General features: G+C 40.4%; 1 protein-coding gene across 1 annotated transcript in view; it reads left to right on the top strand.

Moving 5' to 3' along the window:
- Window positions 1-350: 350 nt before the first annotated feature.
- The window catches only part of PGM5 (phosphoglucomutase 5), a 159,949-nt gene continuing 138,922 nt past the window's right edge, over window positions 351-21,377 (top strand). The window contains exons 1-2 of the mRNA XM_069474146.1: window positions 351-767; window positions 19,308-19,470. Of these exons, the coding sequence (XP_069330247.1) occupies window positions 507-767; window positions 19,308-19,470 (424 nt within the window). The 5' untranslated portion in view covers window positions 351-506. The remainder of the gene's footprint in view (window positions 768-19,307; window positions 19,471-21,377) is intronic.

Raw genomic sequence — 21,377 nt, 5'->3', positions numbered from 1 at the left:
CCGCTCACTCCCAGGGAGACCGGGAGAGCGGGCTGAGGGTGCGAGGGGAGAGGGGCCGGGGTGCCGGAGAGGACCCCGAACTTGCTCCAATTCTCAGCACTCCCGGGCTACTTGCTGGCGGAGGGTGTGCCTGGGAGAGCGGCGATCGCCGGGGGAGGCTGGGGCCGGGCGCGGGGTCCGGGTAGCTGGTCCTGGTACCGGGCTCTTGGGACACCCCGAAAGTGAGCCCAACTGGGGGGAGAAACTGAGGGCGACCCGACAGCAGAGAAGTTGGGCGGGCGGACACTTGATAGGAAGGTGGAGGCCAGACTCTGCTGAGGCAGCGAGGGGACGCGCAGCGAGGAGGAGCGGGCGGTGCCGCGGGAGGGCGCAGGGCGCCGGCGGCTGCGGAGGGGGCCCGGGCGCGAGGCGGAGCCCCGGCGCGCCGCCAGGCTGGTGGGGGGCCCCGGCGGGCCGCACATTCCCTCCGGCTCCCGGAGCCGCGGCAGGACCGGCCAGCAGGCGCCATGGAGGGCAGCCCCATCCCGGTGCTGACGGTGCCCACGGCGCCCTACGAGGACCAGCGGCCGGCCGGCGGCGGCGGGCTGCGGCGCCCCACCGGCCTGTTCGAGGGCCAGCGCAACTACCTGCCCAACTTCATCCAGAGCGTGCTGTCGTCCATCGACCTGCGCGACCGCCAGGGCTGCACCATGGTGGTGGGCAGCGACGGCAGGTACTTCAGCAGGACCGCCACGGAAATTGTGGTGCAGATGGCCGCGGCCAACGGGGTGAGTGGCCTCTCACCGCCGCCCCATCCCCTCTCCTCGCCCTGGTCACCCCCGGCCCCCGCCATTTGAGAGTCTTCCCGCGTCCCACATCCTCTCCCTCCAGCGTCCCCCCGCCGCCCCCTGCGCTCGAAGCCTCCCCGGAGTATCCTGAACACCCGGGTTCTGTCAGCACCCACCGCCCGGAAAGACTTGAGGGGTCCCCGCTCTTCTTTGAGCCCCTCCGGAGGTCCTGAACTCTTCCTTGACTCTGCCCACGTCCCACACCTGCTTTTTCTTTTAGACATTCTCTTCCCCAGCCCTTTTCAGCAGCTCCCGGTTTTAAATATTGTTCCAACTGCGTTCGCTGCCCACCCTCCCCACACAGACTTCTTTCTTAGGCTCCCAACGTAGTTTTTCCCTCCTTCTCTGTCCTTTTTGCAATAATCCTCAAGCCCCCTAAATCTTAGCTCTGTCAAATTTAACGTAGTGTTGTTTCAAAACACACACACACACGCACACACACACACACCCCAGTTTTGATCCCTGACATATTTGGCAAGAGTGGACCCTGAAGGTTTTAAATATCACTGGTTCCTCAGTGGAATTACTGAATGATTTATTTGATTAGGGCAGGGATGGGGTAAATCAATTTGTTTGATGCTGAACAGCTTGAACTCTGTTCCCAGGAGGCATATCTCTAAATGGCCTGAAATGAGATTTGCAGTGGTTTTCTTAAAGCAATTCCCAACTTCTCTCCAAGATGCCTTTTGGCATTTGACAACATTTCATGTGTCTTCCCCTTTCAGTTTTCATCTTGATTTTCTCTTCCTTCTCCCACAACCTCTGTAATCTTCTTTTGCAATCTGAATTCTCAGACCTTGGGTTTTTCTCCTTCTGCCCTTTTCCTCCCTATCTTATAAAAGAAGCACCTTTTGGCATAGCCCCATATTCCAATTTCCTCTTTCCCAAGTCTGGCAGCATCTCAAGGACATTTACAAGAGGGATACCTAATTGCAGAGGTATCTGAATTATCTGTGGGAAACATTGTCTAAAAAAGCAATTTCCACCTTGTCAATGCAAGCAGACCCACACACATAGAACTTTTCATTAAGGGCAATCTCTTTTGCAGATGTATAAATGAGTGCGAACATCTTTAAAAGTAAAAACTAACAATTTGGATTCTCTTCCTCCTTCCCAACACTCTCCTTTTAATTTTCTCCTTTCTTATTTAAAAAAAAACTTTAGGATTCTCTATGCTTCACCTTTGCCTGCTATAATTCTTCCTTCTCAGTGTTTCAGGGATGAGGAAAGAGGATTTTACAAAAAATAACCAAAAGCAATTGGGAGAAATAGGGCCAGTGATATTGGGGTGGGTGGTGGAATTGCAATTTTCGACTCTAGCACAGTGATGCTGGAGATATGGGACTTGTATTTCTGTCCGGCTTCTCACTTGAGATTGATGAAAGTTGGCTAGAATCAGAGAGTTGGAGAGAGGTTGACAAATGGTCTTTCACTGTTGTCTGACAAAGCTGTTCTCGTGGAGTGATGGAGAATAACGAGCCTGGGGAGGGCTATGGCAGCTTTCATGCTCCTTCCTGGGCCAATTTTTTCAGGGAGTGAGAGAAACATAGCCTGTCTAATATTTATCGTGGGTCAGGATATTTTTGAAGCTACGGTTGTTTACTTGTATGGGCAAATGATTATTATGCATTATTATTTCTTGGTCCACTTTACCATAAATAAATACTCTTCAACCTCTTACTTCGATGGGTCTTCTATGACTAACACGTTTTAGTTAGTCTAAGAGTGAAGTTTATTTTAGGAGATAATTAGCATATGTTAATATGTATTTAAGATAGAGTCAAATTTAACCTAGCAGCTGTTATGAAGGACAGAATGGCAAATTAAAATTCACATAGAAGCATCAATCCTTAAATAATCTGAAAGTACTACTTCTAAAAGGGGTGGCTATGGGGAAAGGGAATGGTGGAAATTTTTCAAAATTTCAAACAGCCAACTTTAACCAATCTTTTCCTCATTTTGTTCACTTTCTTGGGGGCTTGTGCTAAAGCAAAGTGAATAGTCAGAAGGCTGCCTTCAGGAGAAAAGTGGTCTAAAGGGAGTGGATAATTGGTCTTGAATGATTGAAAATTGATGGGAATGCACCTGTCTCCCAGTTTGTCTTGCTGAGTTAGACTCCGGAATGGTGAACTTTGATTCCAAATACTTTGGCCTTTTGATTTCCTATTGCATAGTCATAAATGGGCTAGAAAAATTGTAGAAAACTAGAGTTTATTCTCTTTGGACTGACAAACCTGATGGATTGCATTCTCTCTATCTGAAAAATCTTGGTTTTGATTGAAAAAGTTAATTTTACAAAGCAATTTTCTGTGAAAAACTGTAGTTACTCTTTATGTAATTGCTGGAGGAGAACAGAAATATGAAATTTCTAGAATGATAAACTATATTACTTATGTTTTAATATCTCAAAGTTTGAAATAAATATTTCAAACATATATACCTGTATAACTTGGGATTTTAAAAATTTTATTATAAAATTATGAAATTTTCAAACATGAAGAAAAGTGGAGAGATGAGATTAATAACATCCATTGATAGACTAGATTGTAATAATTTTGCTATATTTGTGTCAGTTAATTTTTGCTTACGTGTTTTAAAGTCTATTAAAGAAAATCATATTTTACCCCTTAATTCTTCAGTATAGAGCTCTAAAAAAATAAGAACATTTTCTATATAGTGACAATATCATTTCAAACAAAATAAAAAATGTCTTCTTTATATCATGTATTACCCAGTCCACATTCAGATTTCCTTAATTGTTCTGAAATGTCTTTTATGGTTGGTTTGTTGAAGCTAGTTTCTTCCAATCAAGGAACACACATTGCACTTGGTTATTTATCTCAAGACTTTTATTTCTCACAGTTCTGAGAGGCTGGAAATTCCAAGATCAAGGTACTGGCAGTTTCCATGTCTGGTGAAAGCCAGCTTCTTGGTTCATAAAATTGGGCTTTCTTGCTGTGTCCTCACATAGTGGAAGAAACTAGCTCTCTCTCCAACGTCTCTTTTATAAGGGCACAAATTCCAATAAGGAAGCCTTCACCCTCATGACCTAATCACTCCCTAAAAACCCCACCTCCTAATACCATCACTTTGGGAGTTAGGATTTCAATATATGAATTTTGGGAGGTCATAAGCATTCATCCCGTTCCAAGGCTTAATTGGATTCAGGCTCAACTTTTTTCCCCAAGAATCTTTCATATATGATGGTGTGTATTCATATCCCATAATGAGTGATGCTGAGATGATTGCAGGGCTATGATGGTACCTTCCTTCCTATATCCTCCATTATTTTCTTCCTCGGGTCAAGCCAGCAGCCTGTGAGGTAAACTTTGTACCATGTGCATATTCGGTTTCATAACAACTTTACCCAGTTGTTTTAGCAATTATTAATAATCCTTACTTGAGTTGATTACTTCATTAGGGGTTTCAAAATGGTGATTTTTCTAATTCTCTAATTCTATTCACATGTTTTAGCTGCTGTTTTTCTATAAACTGGGCATTTTCCTCACAACTGGGCTAATTGGTTACCTTGAAACATAATTCCATTGCAGAATATATGTTTATTTTTCTCTTTTTTTAATTACCATTTTTCAGAGTAAGGATTTGGTGAATTAGTCAGCTCCACTGGACAAATGAATTTTGTTTTTTTCACTTTCACTTTTTTGGATATCACTATGGATGCTTGCATTTTTATATTTAATTTGAATGGATTAGTGATTAAATGAGAAGATACTTTCTACCTGTTTTTGTATTTTTTTATGTGGATATGGGAGCTTATATAAAAAAATCCCCAGAAGTATTTTAATTCCCCTTTAAAGATACAAACTCTGTCCTACATATAGAGCAAAAGACAAATAACTATGTACAAAGAATAAATATTATCATTTAAGTGAATTGTGATTAAGCTGAGTTTGTAAGCAATTGGTTTTTGGTCCTGTTTCTATTTCCATCTGCTTCAAAGCCTCTTCAGTGGTTTAGATCTTCTATATATCAACTTATTCTAAACTCTTAAAGAGTTTAAGAGCTAAATGCAACACAATGGCTACAGGAATGCCTTTGCCCTTTTCTGGGTGGGTATACCTAAGAGCCATCTCTCTATTTCTGCTCTTGGTTCTAATATTTTTTAGTCCTAAACTACCATCAATATTGGACAAGTGACAGCACTGTACCTGCCTCAAGATGTTTGTGACTTTTTCTAAAATTTTCTTTCTTTGGAAATGGTATTCTACATTAGCACTATCAAATGGAACTTTCTCTGATGATGGAAAAGTTCTATAATCTGCACTGCTCCAGCCACTAGCCACATGTGGATACTGAATACTTGAAATGTAGCTAGAGAAACTGAAGAACTGGATTTTGCATTTTCCTTAATTTTAATTAAAATAGAAATTTAAATATTAATGGCTACAAGTGGTTAGTAGCTACCATACTAGATACCACAGATCCATAAACTTAGTGTTTAAAATCTGTTTTCAAAAACGGAGTCAGCCTGTTACAACCAAAAAACAACCATAGGTTAAATTAAATAAGTCACCAAGTACTATAAATACACATTTGGCAGATACAAACCAGATTTTTTTCATGTGATAATCATGTCCTCTTTTAACTTTAGCCTTGGAGGTAGTGAAGTATGGTAGAAAAAACCTTGTATCAGCAGCCAGAAAGTGTGCCTTCTTTTCCTACCTCTGCCATACAAATTGGAGGTCAGATGTGTTAGCCTCTTGAAATGCCTAGAAACCACTTGTTTCCTCACCTAAAAATCAGGTATGACAGCATCACTAAATTATCCTGGGAATCTAATGAAGCACTGCATATGAAAGCACTTTGTGTAACATCTATAGTACTGAGAAATGTAAAGGAGTATTATTTCCTGAAATGTAAAGAAGTATGATCAACTGACTATATCTCAGATAATTATGATTTGACTGTATGCATTGAATCAAGCCCTTTGGCTAACAACTTACAGCTCTGTTGTAAGTTTTAGCCAAGAGAAAATCCATTTATTGATTAGCCATGCACTATACTGGTCACATGATGATTAGCAATAACATTAACATGCAGTGCCTCTTACAGAATTCAAGACTGTCTCAGTGCCTTGTGAAATCTTTCAGAGGGGGAAGCTGAAGTGCAGTGGTATGAGGAAGGCTAGGTCAGCAGGGGACTTGGAACGTTCTCCAGATAGATGCCTGCACAGGTTGTATTTGATTCCAATTGGCCGTGAAAAGCTGGTTGCTCTAAAGGATGGGAATACACTTGGTTTGGCATTTACTAGAACTGTCTGGGGAAAAAAATCTTGGTATGGCCCAAAACCAAGGAACATAAGTTTGGAAGTGAAGCAAAGTGGGATGAGATGGGTGGTAGGGGCAGTGTTTGTGTGTGTGTGTGTGTGTGTGTGTGCGTGTATGTTGGGGGTGGGTAGGTGGAGGGGGGAGTAAGGAGGGCAGAAAAAGGAAGCAAGAGAGGGAAACCTGTGCTTCAATACCCAGGGCTTCTTTCCTGGAATGGAGCTGAAAGCCTGGGGTTGGGTGGCTCAAGCTCCCATCTCTAGAAGGGAAAAAGAACTGGGTGGAGATTGGCTTTGTATTTTCTCCTAGTATTCACTACAGAGTAGGTGAACGGGAAGAGCAACGATAATCCAGACATTAGGGAGGGCAGGGAGGTTTGTGATGCATTAGAAAACTCTAACGAGCCTTTCATACCTCTCTCTTGCTTCCCTTTCTGAATCACCATCACCAAGTGCTGGAATTAGGAAATCTATTATGTGAGCAACAGCAAACTTGAGGGAGCCCTTGGTTTCATTGATCTCCCTGTTTGGGTCAGTTCATTCTTGACACTTTTAGTCTCTAGTCTTCATTCACTCTTTTTATGGGGAAGTAAAAGGAGTGGGAGAGGTTGTGAGAACAGCTGGGCCCTCCCAGTTGCTGGAGTGGTTATTTTAAGCTTTGTTTAATGTGTCCAGAGACCCAGATGGCATTTTTAACTAAGCTGCTTTATTAAATCTTGTGATAAAGCATAATGATGTTTATTGAAAAGGCAGACACACATCAGCAACATTATGTATGAAACTTGCCCTAAGAATTTTCTATAAAACATCTGTTCTCTTTGAGCTCTTTGTGAACTCTGGAAGTTTGCTATCTTCTATACAGACTTGAGGACTAGAAGTTGGAAGCCACTTTTGGAAAAGTCCAAGCATAGGTATTGAATTAATCAATCTAAACTCCCAGTTTTTGGGCCCTGGATACTCTTCTGTTGGACAGCAGTAACATAAACAAGCACTGTAATAGAATTTGAACAAGATTATTTGGGAGTAATAGGCAGGAAAAATAGGCGTGAATTGTCCAAGGATGTTTAAATTGAAGGTAAAAAGCTAGGGCTTCAATGTCCTGTGTCAGCCTATAGCCTTGAGAGTTAATTTGCAAACACTCAAAAGCACCAATATGCCTTTAATGCTTATACTTGCATAGCCAAAGAGAAATATTTAGGTTCTTTTATCTGATTTGACTGTCTTAGTTATGAATAAGAGTATATCTAGAATATATACAAGGCTTGTTAAAAATGAAAATCCACATTCTCTGAGTCTTTGAATATCTTTCATCTCTTATATTTTTAGTGACATCAACTTTTGGAGTAATGCCTTTATTTGCATGAAAAGGAAAATTTCAGGAACATTCAACTCTCAAAGAAGTTCTTTTTCTGAGCCTGAAGTCATGGACGTTTTTAACTTTTCCTTTCCCTTTCCAAGTCTATATTAATAGGTATTTTATATAAATATAATATGTAATTATTGCCTTTCTATTGTTTTTGCCCTAATAAGAATCCTGGTTTTTAGCTAGGGGTATCTAGTTTTGTATTTAGGAATTTCTAATGGAAAGAGAAAGGATCTGAAATCAGAGGGCAAGAGTTTATTCTATTTGAAAAGAGACCTACAAAATGCTGGGAGGAGAGTTTTATAACAAATGATTAAAACTACCATATATAAAAATTCTTCCAAATCAGTAAGAAAATTCAAACAATTCAATACAAACATTGTCAACAACAAACACATGAAAAGGTGATCAATCTTAATTCATAACCAGAGAAATGTAAATAAAAACAGTCCATCAATTTGTAAAAAAAAAAAAAAAGTTGAAAATACTCAGAGTTGGCGTAGGTGTTAAAAAATTATCATGTTTGTACATTATTGGTGGAAGTTAAACTGATATAACTTTTGGCCAGGCAATTTGACAGTACATATCTAAATTAATAGAGTAGTTGTCTAATAATCTAGGGATCCCTTAATCTGAGAATCTATCATGTAGATTTTCTAGAGCAAATGTGCAAACTTCTATGTACAAGAATATTCACTGCAGCATTTTGCTAAGGAAAACATTGGAAACAATCTATATATTCAATACTAGAAAACAGGTACATAATTCATGACACAACCACTTGATAGACACCATTAAAATCTATAAACAAAGGATATGGATTTATATGTAATATGAAATAGATATGAATGATAGCTTGTTAGGTGAAAAAAGCGATTACCAGAGTATTGTGTATAGCGTGATCCCACTTTTGTGCATATAACATAGGCATAAAAAATAGGGTTGGAAGAACATACTTCAAAGAGTCAATAGTGGAGACATCTGGAGGGTGTGTGTGTTTACGGTGCGGGGAAGAGAATCCTTTCCCTTTTTGCTTTGTATATGTCACGATTAAAAAATATCATATATTAATATGCATTGCTTTCATAATTAAAATGCATCTGTAAAGAATAATGAAGCAAGGCCGGGCGCGGTGGCTCACGCCTGTAATCCTAGCACTCTGGGAGGCCGAGGTGGGCGGATCGTTTGAGCTCAGGAGTTCGAGACCAGCCTGAGCAAGAGCGAGACCCCATCTCTACTAAAAATAGAAAGAAATTATATGGACAGCTAAAAAAATATATATATATATAGAAAAAATTAGCCGGGCATGGTGGTGCATGCCTGTAGTCCCAGCTACTCGGGAGGCTGAGACAGGAGGATTGCTTGAGCCCAGGCGTTTGAGGTTGCTGTGAGCTAGGCTGATGCCACGGCACTCACTCTAGCCTGGGCAACAGAGTGAGACTCTGTCTCAAAAAAAAAAAAAAAAAAAAAAGAATAATGAAGCAAAAAGGAGCCACTCTGGATTTGAATCAAGGTACTACCATTTGCAACTTGTATTACCCTGGGGAAGTCACCTGGCATCCTGAGGTTTGTTTCCTCATTTATAAAACTAGGGAAAATAATAATACCTGCCACAGGTCTTCCTGGGCATTGGAAGCATTGAATGTGGTATTGGATTACAGTATTATGAATTATTTTATTTGTTCATATAACAATTATTACCAAAATATTTTGCTCTGTTTAAAATAAAAGAAGGACGTGTGTGTGTGTGTGTGTGTGTGTGTGTTGTAGCACCAGTAGCTTTACTAATCAGAAGACACCTGCTGATGTGGTGGTCACAGTTGCTCTGGTACAGCTTCCTCTTGATTTTTGGCACTCCTCCAGGTCACTGACTAAGGCTGGGGTGGTGACTGGGGAAGGCCTGATCCCCTCTCTCCTCCCAGCATGCACGCGTGCGCGAGCACACACACACACACGCACACATGCACACAGATACACTACCACAGTACATGGAGTGGCAACAGCTGCTCCGGCACAGACTTCCACTCAACATAAAGGACTTTTTTGGTGTGATCTCTGTCTCCTTGCTAAGAATGAGCTGAGTCAATGCCATGCTTTTCCATCTTAAACCTTTCTGAAGCTCAGGCTGTGTTAAGAGCAAACTCCCACCCCCCTTGCCCACCCCGCTGCTCCCCACTGAGGCCAGATCTTAATCTGCTCATTTCATGAAGATTTTCAAACCTAATGGACTGGGCCATGTGAGAGATTACTGAAAGGAACAGACCAAGCAGAGGCTAAGAGACTCCACGCTAATCTGTTGAGTAGTCTGAAAATGCACAGCTGCGGGAGCTTGCCATGCTTTAAAGTATTTTGGCAGGATGTTTGTCAGGGGGCTTGTTCCTGCAGCTCTGCTGAATGTTTGGGTAGGAGGCATAATCTTTTCTTGGACAGGATCTCCCAAATGTAAAGTGATAGAAGCTAATGTGGAATATAATACAGAAGATCCAGCTTGGCTGTCATAAATAACAGTAAATTGTTTAATCTTGTTGAGTTGTAAATCTGTGATGGCCAGAGGTCTTTAGTTCACTGGAATAGAGCATAAGGGGTGGGGGCGCTTAGCAAATGGGCAGTTATTATTTTCTAGTCAGACAGAAACTGGTCTGAGGGAATTTATTTAAAAATCCATACAAATGTATTTTAATTGATTGTGACAATTATTCAGAGAAAGCCCATGGCTTTAAGAGAAGTGAGTTCTTTTCTTGTTTTGTTTTGTTCTATCTATAAAGAAAATGTGTATATATATATAAAAGTGTGGGTGTATATATATAAAAAATATGTATATATATGTTCTACCTATATATAAATGTGCCAGAGATACTGAGTTTTTTGTTCAGGGGAGATATATATATATATATATATATATATTTATTTAATTTCTGTCTACCTATGAAGGTGCCAGCTGTGAAGTGTTCTTAAGAATTCTGAAAGTTTATCACATAGCATATGATTGTGCATGTGTGCACAGACCTGTGCCCATAAAGCTATGTCTTCTTCCCTGGATATATTTAAGAAGAAGATAGAACAGAGTCTAAAATGTCAGAAATGTTTAAAGACTGCACAGAAATGAAGGAATTACCTAAATGTTCCCAAATGACCTACATTTGTTTCTATGACAATAAATAGAACTTGTGCTGGTGCATGATGGACCAAGAGTAAGAAATATAAGCAGTGTTCATCTGACTGTTCTAGGAAGAAATCTCTCTTGCAAGGGCAGCTTTGTGCAGTGAGCTCCATGACATCAATAAATTAGTAGGCCAGCCTGGTACATACAAGTGGGCAGGGCCAATCAGAGGCACAGATGGGGAAAATCAAAGAAGGTCCAGGTCAGGACCAGGACGCAGACCCAGGCCTGCCACTGCCTTCTGTGGATATCAGCAGCTTCTTAATGAGCAGGTTTATGTTTAAAGAAGAAAGACGTGGCAGTTGTGTTAGCATGTTACAAGTCATTTGTTGCTTAGTTATTGGCAAACTACATCCAGTTTAATTTATATCATAATGTGGGTTTAGTCCTCAAACATGTTTTTTTATATATAAAAATTTGAGGTAAGAGAACACTTTTACATTGGTCAATAAACAATAGTGCATTTAAATAATAGAAGACTATAGAACCATTAAAATCATATCAAGGAAGATTATTATTTATAAGTGACATGGAAAGAGAGACTCAAGGGAAGGGTTAGATATAGTAAGTGAATGACAGCAATCCCTTTTGTAAAAACACATAAGTGAAACAGAGAGAGAGAGGCCAAGACACATAGACAAAGTCTACATGCAAAATGTTAATGGTGGTCATTTTTAGGTGGTAAGACTACAGGTGATTTTTATTTTTATTTTCTTCTTGTTATGTGTACTTCATAAATGTTCAAAATAGAAATATTCCAGGTTAGTAAAATAACAACAACAGCACCAACAGCAAATTTATTCAATTGCTATTAAGAAATGACAGTAGCAAGGAGGGCAAGTGAAATGTATCAGGAGTCTATTGGGTGCCAGATGCTGTGAGCTGGAGCCTGGTTATGTCACTTCCTTTCACCCTCTGTCATGTGATCTTTTAGATCTTTTAGATAACAAAACTGAGATACAGAGGGGTTCAGGATCTTGCCCAAAGTCACATAGGCAGTAGGGCGCAAAGTCAGTTTTTACATCCTTTCTTGTTGGGCACCAAAATCTCAGCTTTTCTCAGGGCATTCAGGTCGGCTTTCTTGATCTGTGTAAACCCAGTGGACACTTACAGTTCTTAACCTGGTGTCCAGGTGGGGCGACCACCTGATAAAACAGCAGCAAGCAGAGCCCTTTCTTGTTTTAGCGAGTCAGACCCTTTATCTTTAAGGTAAAGATTTTGTAGTATTTGCCACATACTGAATTGCCTAATTATGGGGAGAAATATACTTCCTATTTTCACCACCCCATTATTCAGTTGAGGAAAATGAGGTTTCCTGATGTTTTCAACAAAATCTTGAGAATTGGGTGGGCTGACTGAGAAACAGAACTTGGGTTACACTTCTAGATGCCTATGACTTTTCTTGTTCAGATGTTAGGAATTGAAGGTGAAATCCATGTTGGTTTGGTTCTAATGAACTCTCAGCCTTCCCTCCAGCCCCCCAGTGTGTGTGTGAAGACTTCCAGGGTACAGGAAGCTGAGGAGGAGCTTTCTGGCTCCCATCTGGTCTCCATGTAACAAAGCCTATAACTGCACAATTATCCATGTGGAAATGAAGAAGTCCCTTGTTGTTTGGAAAACCACAACATCCGTGCCTTTGTTATTTCTTGAAATTCCACTTAGCCATCTCCTGCTTACCCATGCGCAGCACTACACAAGGGTTGGCACTCTGCAATCCATGGCAGCTTGGCTTTGGGCTTTGTTCATGTGGTTTTTTGTTTTTTGTAACCGAGAAGACAGGAAACAGGCATCTTTGTGTATATGGTTCTCCACAGCACGTGGCAGATGAAACTAGTGGTGGTTGTGTGGTCCTGTAGAGCACTTTCTCTGTGAAGCATCAAGGAAGTTTATGTTTTTTGTGCTCCTCTCTCTCTCTAGTTCACTTTGAGAATCTCAAGGATATGACACAGTGAGCAGAGGATATTCAGGACTGTCATAAACATTTTTTCTTTTCATTTTTTTCCTTAAGTGACTTATTTAAAGCAAGAAAGGAACCATAATGGGAAAGTCTAATTTAACAGAGTTCACACAGGAAAACAATTCTGCTTTCATTAGTGTTATGTTACAGGGGATAACGCATTTAGAATCAAAATTCTGCATCTACTCTAATATTTTAGCCAGAAGGTTTAAATTGTACAACCCTGCTCTCTAGGACTTTAATTTGAGCTAATTAGAAACTGCAGTCATACTAAATCTAATTTGGAAGAGTAGCTGTTAACATTCTGAAAAAAAAGTTGTCAGAAAGAAAATCATTAAAAAAATTTGTATATGGCACATGATGTAAAGGAATAGAAGTGTTGGCAGAGAGCTTTTATGTAATACATTTTTCTCTTTCCCAGAATAATAGTCTAAGGCATGTGGAGGGGCATATTTATTCCCTTGGTGCCTGTATGCCCATTTGTGGGTGGAGAAAACATGATAAAATCTAGGTGAGGTTTAAGGTTTGATGGGAGGCATTGGCATCAAGTTAGAAGAATACACTCAGAGAGATTCTAAGTAACTCCACTGTGGGAAATGGGACAATTGCACATCGCTGCCTATTGTGTCTCCCCTTCCCCAAGCATTTAGAAGTCATGACTGGGTAGGAACAAGTGCATCCTGCCTCTGTCCTGCATCTATCTGTGTGTCTGAGAAAATCTGTGCCTCACAGATGTGTCTGCAGGGTCCTGTGTGATAGTGTGCATATGTCTACTCATGGATCCTGGGAGTTGTGTCTATGTGCCTCCTATGTGTGTGTGTAAGTGACAGTGGAACCAGGATCCACCTTTGCCCCTTTCCACACGGGAGCTGAAGGAAGTATTCCTTAGTGGCAATAATGTCCCTCAGGTTGAGTGCACCTTCTGGAGGGTGGGGATGGGTTTCCTTTCCTCCAGCCAAAGCCAAACCCCATAGTACAGGAGCTTTAGTGAGGGGGCAGTGGGATGCCATGGCTTGGTCCTCTCTGGGCTGCAGCCTGGGTTTCACTAGGAATAAAAGTCAGATGTTGCCTGCATCAACGCTGTAAACAAAACCAAAGCCAACCATGCCGACCATCTTTTCCTTGCAAGCTAGCAGTCTGCTACATTGACAGAGGGTAGTATTTCTAGGACTTTTTCAGAGAGTGAAATGATAGTTTAATGGATAATCTCCTATTTAAAAATGAATTTTAAATGTTGGAGGGGGATGTGGGATTTGGGGAAGACAATAGCATGATCTGTGTCATGTTTAATTTTACAAAGTGTTTTTCTTTGTCGAATCTCATCTTTAATGGATTTTTCCTCTTGGCTTTGCAGATAAAGATACTGGGCCTCAGAGAAGTTAAATGATTCACCCTGTGACAGGGGTAGAGCCAAGACTCATATCTAGGTCTTTGAAGTTCAACTTGAGAGCTTTTTCTTTCAGAGACAATAGGGTCTCCAAAAATTATATTTCTTTTATCACTTACGAGATCTTGAAAGCCATACCTTTTCTGATAACATCTGTCTTGGCCTAATTGGGAAAAGGAGAGTAAATAGAAGAGGGAAAGGCATAGACATACTGAGGAGAAAGTGACATGAAGACAGAGGCAGAGATTGGAGAGATGCAGACTTAAGCCCAGGAATGTGCGCAGCCTCCAGAGAGTGGAAGAGGCAAGGAAAGACCCTCCCCTAGAGCCTCAGAGGAAGCATGGCCCTGCCTACGCCTTGCCTTTGGGCTTCTGGCCTCTAGGACTATGAGAGAATAAATTTCTATTTTTTTTTTTTTTTTAGCCACCAAGTTTATGGCAATTTGTTACAGCGACCTTAGAAAACTGATAAAATTTTGTACTAGTTTACAGATTTTATATTGATTGCCCAGGGCTCCCCAAACAAATTACCACAAATTTGATGGCTTAAAACAACTGAAATGTATTTTTTCACAGTCCTGGAGGCCAAAAGTTGAAATCAAGGTGTTGGCAGGGCCACACTCCCTAGATGCTCTAGGGGAGAATCTATTCCCTGCTTCTTCTAGCTTCTGGTAGCAGTTGGCATTCCTTGGACTCCTGGGCTTGTGGCTGCATCACTCCAATCTCTGCCTCTGTCTTCACATCCCCTTCTCCTGTGTGTGTGTGTGTGTTCTCTTCTGTGTGTCTATTCTAGTGAGTACAAAGTACTGCCCCTTCCATAATGGAAGTGGTCCAAATGAATCAACCTGCCATCAGGTGTCTGGCTGATCACCTCGGGGATGGTGCCATATGGGGACTCAGTGTGGTCTCTGCTGCTGGCAGATTGGGCAGTCAGCAGTGGCCATAGCCAGGTTGGCCTTGGTGAGTGGAAGTCCATGATGTTGAGCCCATGTAGAACCTCCCTGTCTGTCATGATGGCCACTTGTTCATAAGCCCGTTGGATAATGACAGAAGTGGCCGGAGAAAGAGGCTGACTGGTGTCCACAGAACTGGTCATCCTATCTGCTTGATTATCCAAATACTCCTCTGCTGAGGTCACCCTTTGGTTAGTGTTCACATGGGACACAAATATCTTCACGATTTTCCATGTTTTACCGTAGAAGCTCCATCACTTGCTCTCCTGCATCCCCTCAGTACCTATCACCCCCAGATGCCCCTTAGTACCTATCACCTCCAGATGCCCCTCAGTACCTATCATCCCCAGATGCCCCTCAGCTAGACTTATAGACAGTGGCCAGCACTTTCTCCTTTTCCTGGTATTGCTGGGTTAATGAGTGAGTCTCATGTCGTTAAAATTTCCGGTCATCTAGAATTTAATCTTCTGTTAATACTCTAATTATAACTAAAATATTTCAGGTTGAAATTTTACTCGTTTAATTACTCACTTTAACCTTCTTAGACAGAATGGATATTACCTTTTCAAAAAATTGAAATTGTATAAGATAAAAAATTTATCTGAAATCTCTCCTACTTAACAAATAAACTGCACACATTTATTTCTGTAGTTTTTACAAGTCCTTGCCCCCAAAGTATACATAATTTCACATTGTTGTAATTGCGTAAAAATAATTTTGTATTCTACATTTTCGATTTAGCATTAAAACATTGTCTATATTCCTTTTTCTGCCACTTAAGAAAATGCAGGTTGTTGTAAAAAAAAAAATAAACATGAAATGTAGGCAATTTTTATTGCCTTAAATACAATAGGAAGTTATTTCTCACTCATGGAATACTCTAATGTGGATGTTCCTGGTGGGCAAAGACTCTTATCTATCCAGTGGGACAAGGACCCAGGTTCCTTCCATCTTGTGGCTCTGGCATCTCCTAGAGCCACAGGGGCACCTGTACTGGGCCTGTAGACGAGGAAATAGGCAGTGTAGAGAAAACATATCTGCTTCCTAGGATCCTCAGCCCAGAAGAAACACACATTACATTTGTTCTCATTCTCATACTAGTTTATCACCCATTGTCCAAGTGCATCACATGACCACACTTAGATGCCAAGGTGGGCTGGAAATTGTAGTTCTGGCTGGACAGCTGTTGCTCCGCAACAGCTCTGTGCTATGGGAGGGGGGTCATACATTTTTGTGACTGCTCCCCAAGTCTATACACTTTTCATAATTTTCCTGTTAAATGTCTGAGCAATATTCCATAAGTTGATACATCACATTTTATTTAACAGGTTCTTCATTAGTAGACATTTATAAAGATTGTTTTTAAATTTTAATTTGTTAATAAATGGCACTGCAGGAAGCATCTACATGTATATACTTTTCTCCTTTTAAAAGGTTATGTCTTTGAGAATAATTCTGAAAAATGGGAGAGAGAGAAAATTATTAACAAAAGTTACAAATATTTTTCAGATTCTTGACTCTCCAGGCTTATTACTTGAGGGCAGTGACTAGATTGTGTTCATTTCTTTATCAGTAGGGTCTTCTATATTGCTATTGAGTATGGTAGGTACTCAATAAAATGAGTTGAATGACTACATACGTTTGATAATAAGAGCATGTGGAAAATAATTTGTTATGGCTCTGGATAATAATTTGAGTGTAATTATTGTCTTTTGTCTTTCCTGTCTTGATTAATGGCACCACTATCCATCACGCTATTCCAGGTATAAAGCTGAGAGTTAATCTTCAACCCTTCCTCACTGTTTCTATATTAGCTATTTATTGCTGTGTAGGAAATTACCACAGAACTTAGTGGCTTAAAGCAGCAACTCATATGTATTACCTCACAGATTCTGTGAGACAGGAGACGGGTTGTTCTGGCTTGGGAACTCTCATGAGGTCATAGTCACATATTGATAGGACTTTTGTCTTATGAAGGCTTGCAGGGGCTGGAGGAGTCACTGCAAGATGGCTCAGTCACATGGCTGGCAAGATGGTTCTGGCTGTTGGCAGGAGGTCTTGGTTTGTCTCCACAGGGTTCCTTGGATGTCTTCATGACATGGTGGCTGGCCTCTCCCAGAATGAGCAGTCTAAGAGAGCAAGGCAGAAGTGTCCATGTCATTTGTGACCTCACCTTGGAAGCCACACACTATCACTTCTGTGCTATCATACTGGTTGCTCAGATCTGTGCTATTCAGCGTGGGAGGGGACTGCACAAAGGCATAAATGCCAGAAGGCCATGGTTGGGGCCATGTTGGAAGCTGGACACCACAGCTCCTCTCTTTCATAGTCCAGTTCATCTCATGTTCAGCTCATTCTCCTTCCAAAAATCTATGTGAGATCGAGTAACTCCTCTTCGTTTCTACTGCCTCTAGCCTGGTCCAAGATACTATCAACGCTCCACTGGGATAGCCTCCCATCTGATCTTCCTCCTTCTCATCTTGCTACTCTTCTATATATTTTTCACAGAGCAGTCATTCATCATTCATTTATTTTTTTCTATTAACTTATCCAACAAATATTTATTGTACACTTACCACATGCCAGGTTTGTTGTAGGTTTTTGGGATATTTCAGTGAAACAGTCCTTGAGGCTTGTATACAGTGGGGAAATAAATAATATGGAAAATATTAGGTGGCAATATGTGTGTTACAGGAAATTATAGCAGATAAGGGAGATAGAGAACAATAGGGAAGTTATGGACTTAGGGGTACTGCATTATATAGGGCTATCAAGGGTGCTATTGTTGCTTAGGCAACACTGGAACAGAAACCTCTTGGACAGAACATGGGGAGCAAGTATGTGAATACCTGGGTAAGAGTGTGCTAAGCTGAGGGAAGAGAAAATGCAAAGTCCCTGAGGCAGGATCATGTTTGGTGTGTTTGAGGAAGAAACAGCAAGCTGTTACCATGGCTGGACAGAGGGAGGGTGGGAAGTGGAGAGTGGTAGGTGATGGGGGCAAGATCATGAGGGGTCTTGTAGACTCTGATGAGGACTTTGGTGTTTATTTGCTTATAATCTGTTTCCTCTACTTGGAAATACATACTCTGTGGATGTTGTGGTGTGTGGGTCTTTCCATACTAAATCATCCCAAGACTGCCCTGCTTTTGGAGTTTTCATGTTTGCTCTTTTTGTGTCTCCTGTATCTTTACCCCTCTGTGTGTCTTCCCTCATTGTTATATCTGGTCAGTGGCTGAGCTCTAGCAATGTTAGTGCCAGGGTAACTTTACTGTTGGACTGGATGCTAGAGCTTACTTTGGCTTGTGGGCTACATCAATATTCGTCAAATGAATTATCTTGGAAGATAGGAGGGGATCCTGTTAAAATGAAGATTCTTATTTGGTATGTCTTGGGTGGGCTTTGAATTTCTGCATTTCTATCAAGCTTTCAGATGATGCCCATGCTGCCGGTCCTTTGAGTAACAAGGGAGCTTGGTTGCCAAGGTTGGCTGAACACTGGAATCACCTATGAAGCTTTAAAAACTACTAATGTCTGGATCTTGCCCCCAGAGATTGTAATATAATTAGTCTGGAATGTAGTCTGAGTACTGGGATTTTTAAAAGCTTCATAAGTGATTCTAATTTGTAGAAACATTTGAAAACTACTGGATTGGATGATATTGAATGCTATTTTAAAACAAAGTGTAGTGAGTAATGTTCTTCAGGGCTGTGTTGCTAACTTGCTAAAGAGTCAGTTTTGTAGCTACAGGAGTCTGTCCACACCCATGGATGACCTCCAGATCTTGGCTTAGCATGACTGGATAGTTTCTCCAATGTACTAAGCACTTGCTGTCACTTAGCAGCAGAAATAGAATTTCTGCCTTCAGGAGAGTGGTAGTTCCTGAAAAGTACGGTTAAAGTGTGCCTGCTGACGATGAGTTGTAGTAAACCAGGTCCCCTGCTCTGTGAGCTTGTTCTCAGGTCAAGAGGGTGGGGGAAGCAGAGAAGCACTCCTTTCTTTATTCTTGTAATTTCTAGCATGTTCACGTGCATAGTTTCTGAGTCAGTACCCAACTAAGAACATTTTGTGTGGTTCAAGCTAACACCTTGGTCATCAAAAGCAGATGTTTCAAACTACTGAAGATCATTGAGGTATATCCTATTTATAGATTAATCATTGACTACTAGAGTGGGGTTCCCCAAATGGTCCTAGAGACATTGGGCAGGAGAGATAATGCAAGAGCTCTTCCTACCCCTCCTCCCCTAAACTAAAGCCCATTCATTTCATTTTGCCAAGGGATTGTGTGTTAACAGAGCCTGGGACACTTTCCTGTTGAAATGCTTTCAATCCCTTGCAACTGGATTTACTTTTTTTTTTTTTTTTTCCTGGATGGTCTAGATTGGACGACTGATTATTGGGCAGAATGGCATTTTGTCAACACCTGCAGTTTCCTGCATTATCAGGAAGATCAAGGCGGCTGGTGGAATCATCCTAACAGCCAGCCATTGCCCTGGAGGACCAGGGGGAGAGTTTGGAGTGAAGTTTAATGTTGCCAATGGAGGTATGTGGTTCAAAATATGCCTGAATAATCATGATCTCTTTTCTCTTATATTATCATAGTCTTACAATGACCCTCTGGTGATAGACAAGCAAGGTGCAGAGGAAATGGCTCAGAAAAATCCAATGAGGTGCCTTTGGTGATCTGATAAGAAAGTGGCATAACGGGCTCTTGAACTCATTTGGTTGGTCTCTTGTACTCCTGCACTCCTCAGCACAGTGAAATGGTTGAATAGTTGATACTTATCTGATATGACAGGACTCTGGGTTCTAAAGTTGAAACATACCCTGAAGGTCACTTAAACCATTCCCTTCATTTTACAGATGAACAAATTGAAGCTCTAAGAGGCCGAGTTACTGCTGAAGGCCACATGGTCATGCAGGGTCAGACAAATGATTTTTAGCTTAAGTTCAGGGCTCTTGCTTTCTCACAGTGTTAACTTTCTGTCACTGAAATGCATAGAATTATTTCACTTTTTCTTATATTTATAGCAGTTTACAATTTGGAGGTCCTCGTTGGGGGATGGGACATATGTATAGGAATGAATTTCTTAAAAAAAAAATTGAACATACATAAAAGGAAGGGTAATGATAGACACAATGTATCCATTCCCTGGTTTTTCCATTTTGCTTATCATTTTTTTCTGAAGAATTTTAAGGCAAATTATAGCGTGAGGACGTTTCACAGTTAATTACATTAACATACCTAACAAAAATAATAATTCTCTAATATGATGTGAAACCTAATCTATAGTCAAATTTTCCCAGTGATCCCCAAAATGTTATTTACAGCTGTTTTATTCAAATCAGGAGCCATCTCAGAACCGTGTATTTGGTTGTTAAGTCTCTTAAATCTTTTAAAATCTAGAACATTGAGTCTGTTTTTGTATGTGGGTGGGAGCTGAATTTTAACCAATAATTACCATTATGAATTATCTCTGGTTCCAGACAAAACAGTGCATTCTGAAGGGAAATTTTATTATCTGTCCTCCTTGAAGCCACTTTATATATTATCCAAAAAATAAACTTTATTTATGTTGAGTGTTTTAAAAAAAGAAATAAATTAAAAATAGAACTACCATACGACCCAGCAATCCCTCTTCTGGGTATACACGCAAAGGAATGAAATCACCACTTCGTAAAGATACCTGCACACCCATATTCACTGCAGCATTATTCACAATAGTCAAGATCAGGAAACAACTTTGGTGTCTGTTGATGGACAAATGGATAAAGAAACTGTGTATATATATTTTATTTATATATACATATACACACACACACACATATATACAATGGAATATTATATCAGCCTTAGAAAAGGAAGAACATCCTACCCTTTGCAGCATGGATGGACCTGGAGGACATTATGCCAAGTGAAATAAGCCAGGCACAAATAAAAATATTGTATGATCTCACTTATCTGTGGAATCTAAAAAAAAAAGTCAAATATACAGAGATAGAGAATAAAACAGTGGTTACCAAGGGTAGCAGGGTGGGAGAGGAAACGAGATGTAGGTCAAAGGACTCTAAATTTCTAAGCTGCAGGTAAAACACATAGAGAAGTATTTTTATTTTGATTTAAATAAACATTCTGACATATGCTTAGAAGGAAAAGCTTTTTTGAATCCTATGTAAGCTCCAGGGAAAAATAAACATATGAGATCAATTTATTTTTTTAAAATTTGTTATACCTCACTTTGAAATAAAAAAATAAACTATTCTGTTAAAAAAAATAGCAGATGTGTAGGATGAACAAGTCTACAGATCAATGTATAACATGAGGACTATGGTTAATATAATTGTATTATATTAGTGAGTTTTGTTAAATAAGTAGATTTTAGCTGCTTATCACAGAAAATAACTATGTGAGATGATAGATATGTTAATCTGCTTCACCATAGTAACCAT

This window comes from Eulemur rufifrons, chromosome 7, assembly GCF_041146395.1.
Source record: "Eulemur rufifrons isolate Redbay chromosome 7, OSU_ERuf_1, whole genome shotgun sequence".
Classification (NCBI taxonomy): domain Eukaryota; kingdom Metazoa; phylum Chordata; class Mammalia; order Primates; family Lemuridae; genus Eulemur; species Eulemur rufifrons.
Note: the sequence above shows the minus strand (reverse complement) of the source record. Positions and strands in the feature narration are given on the sequence as shown.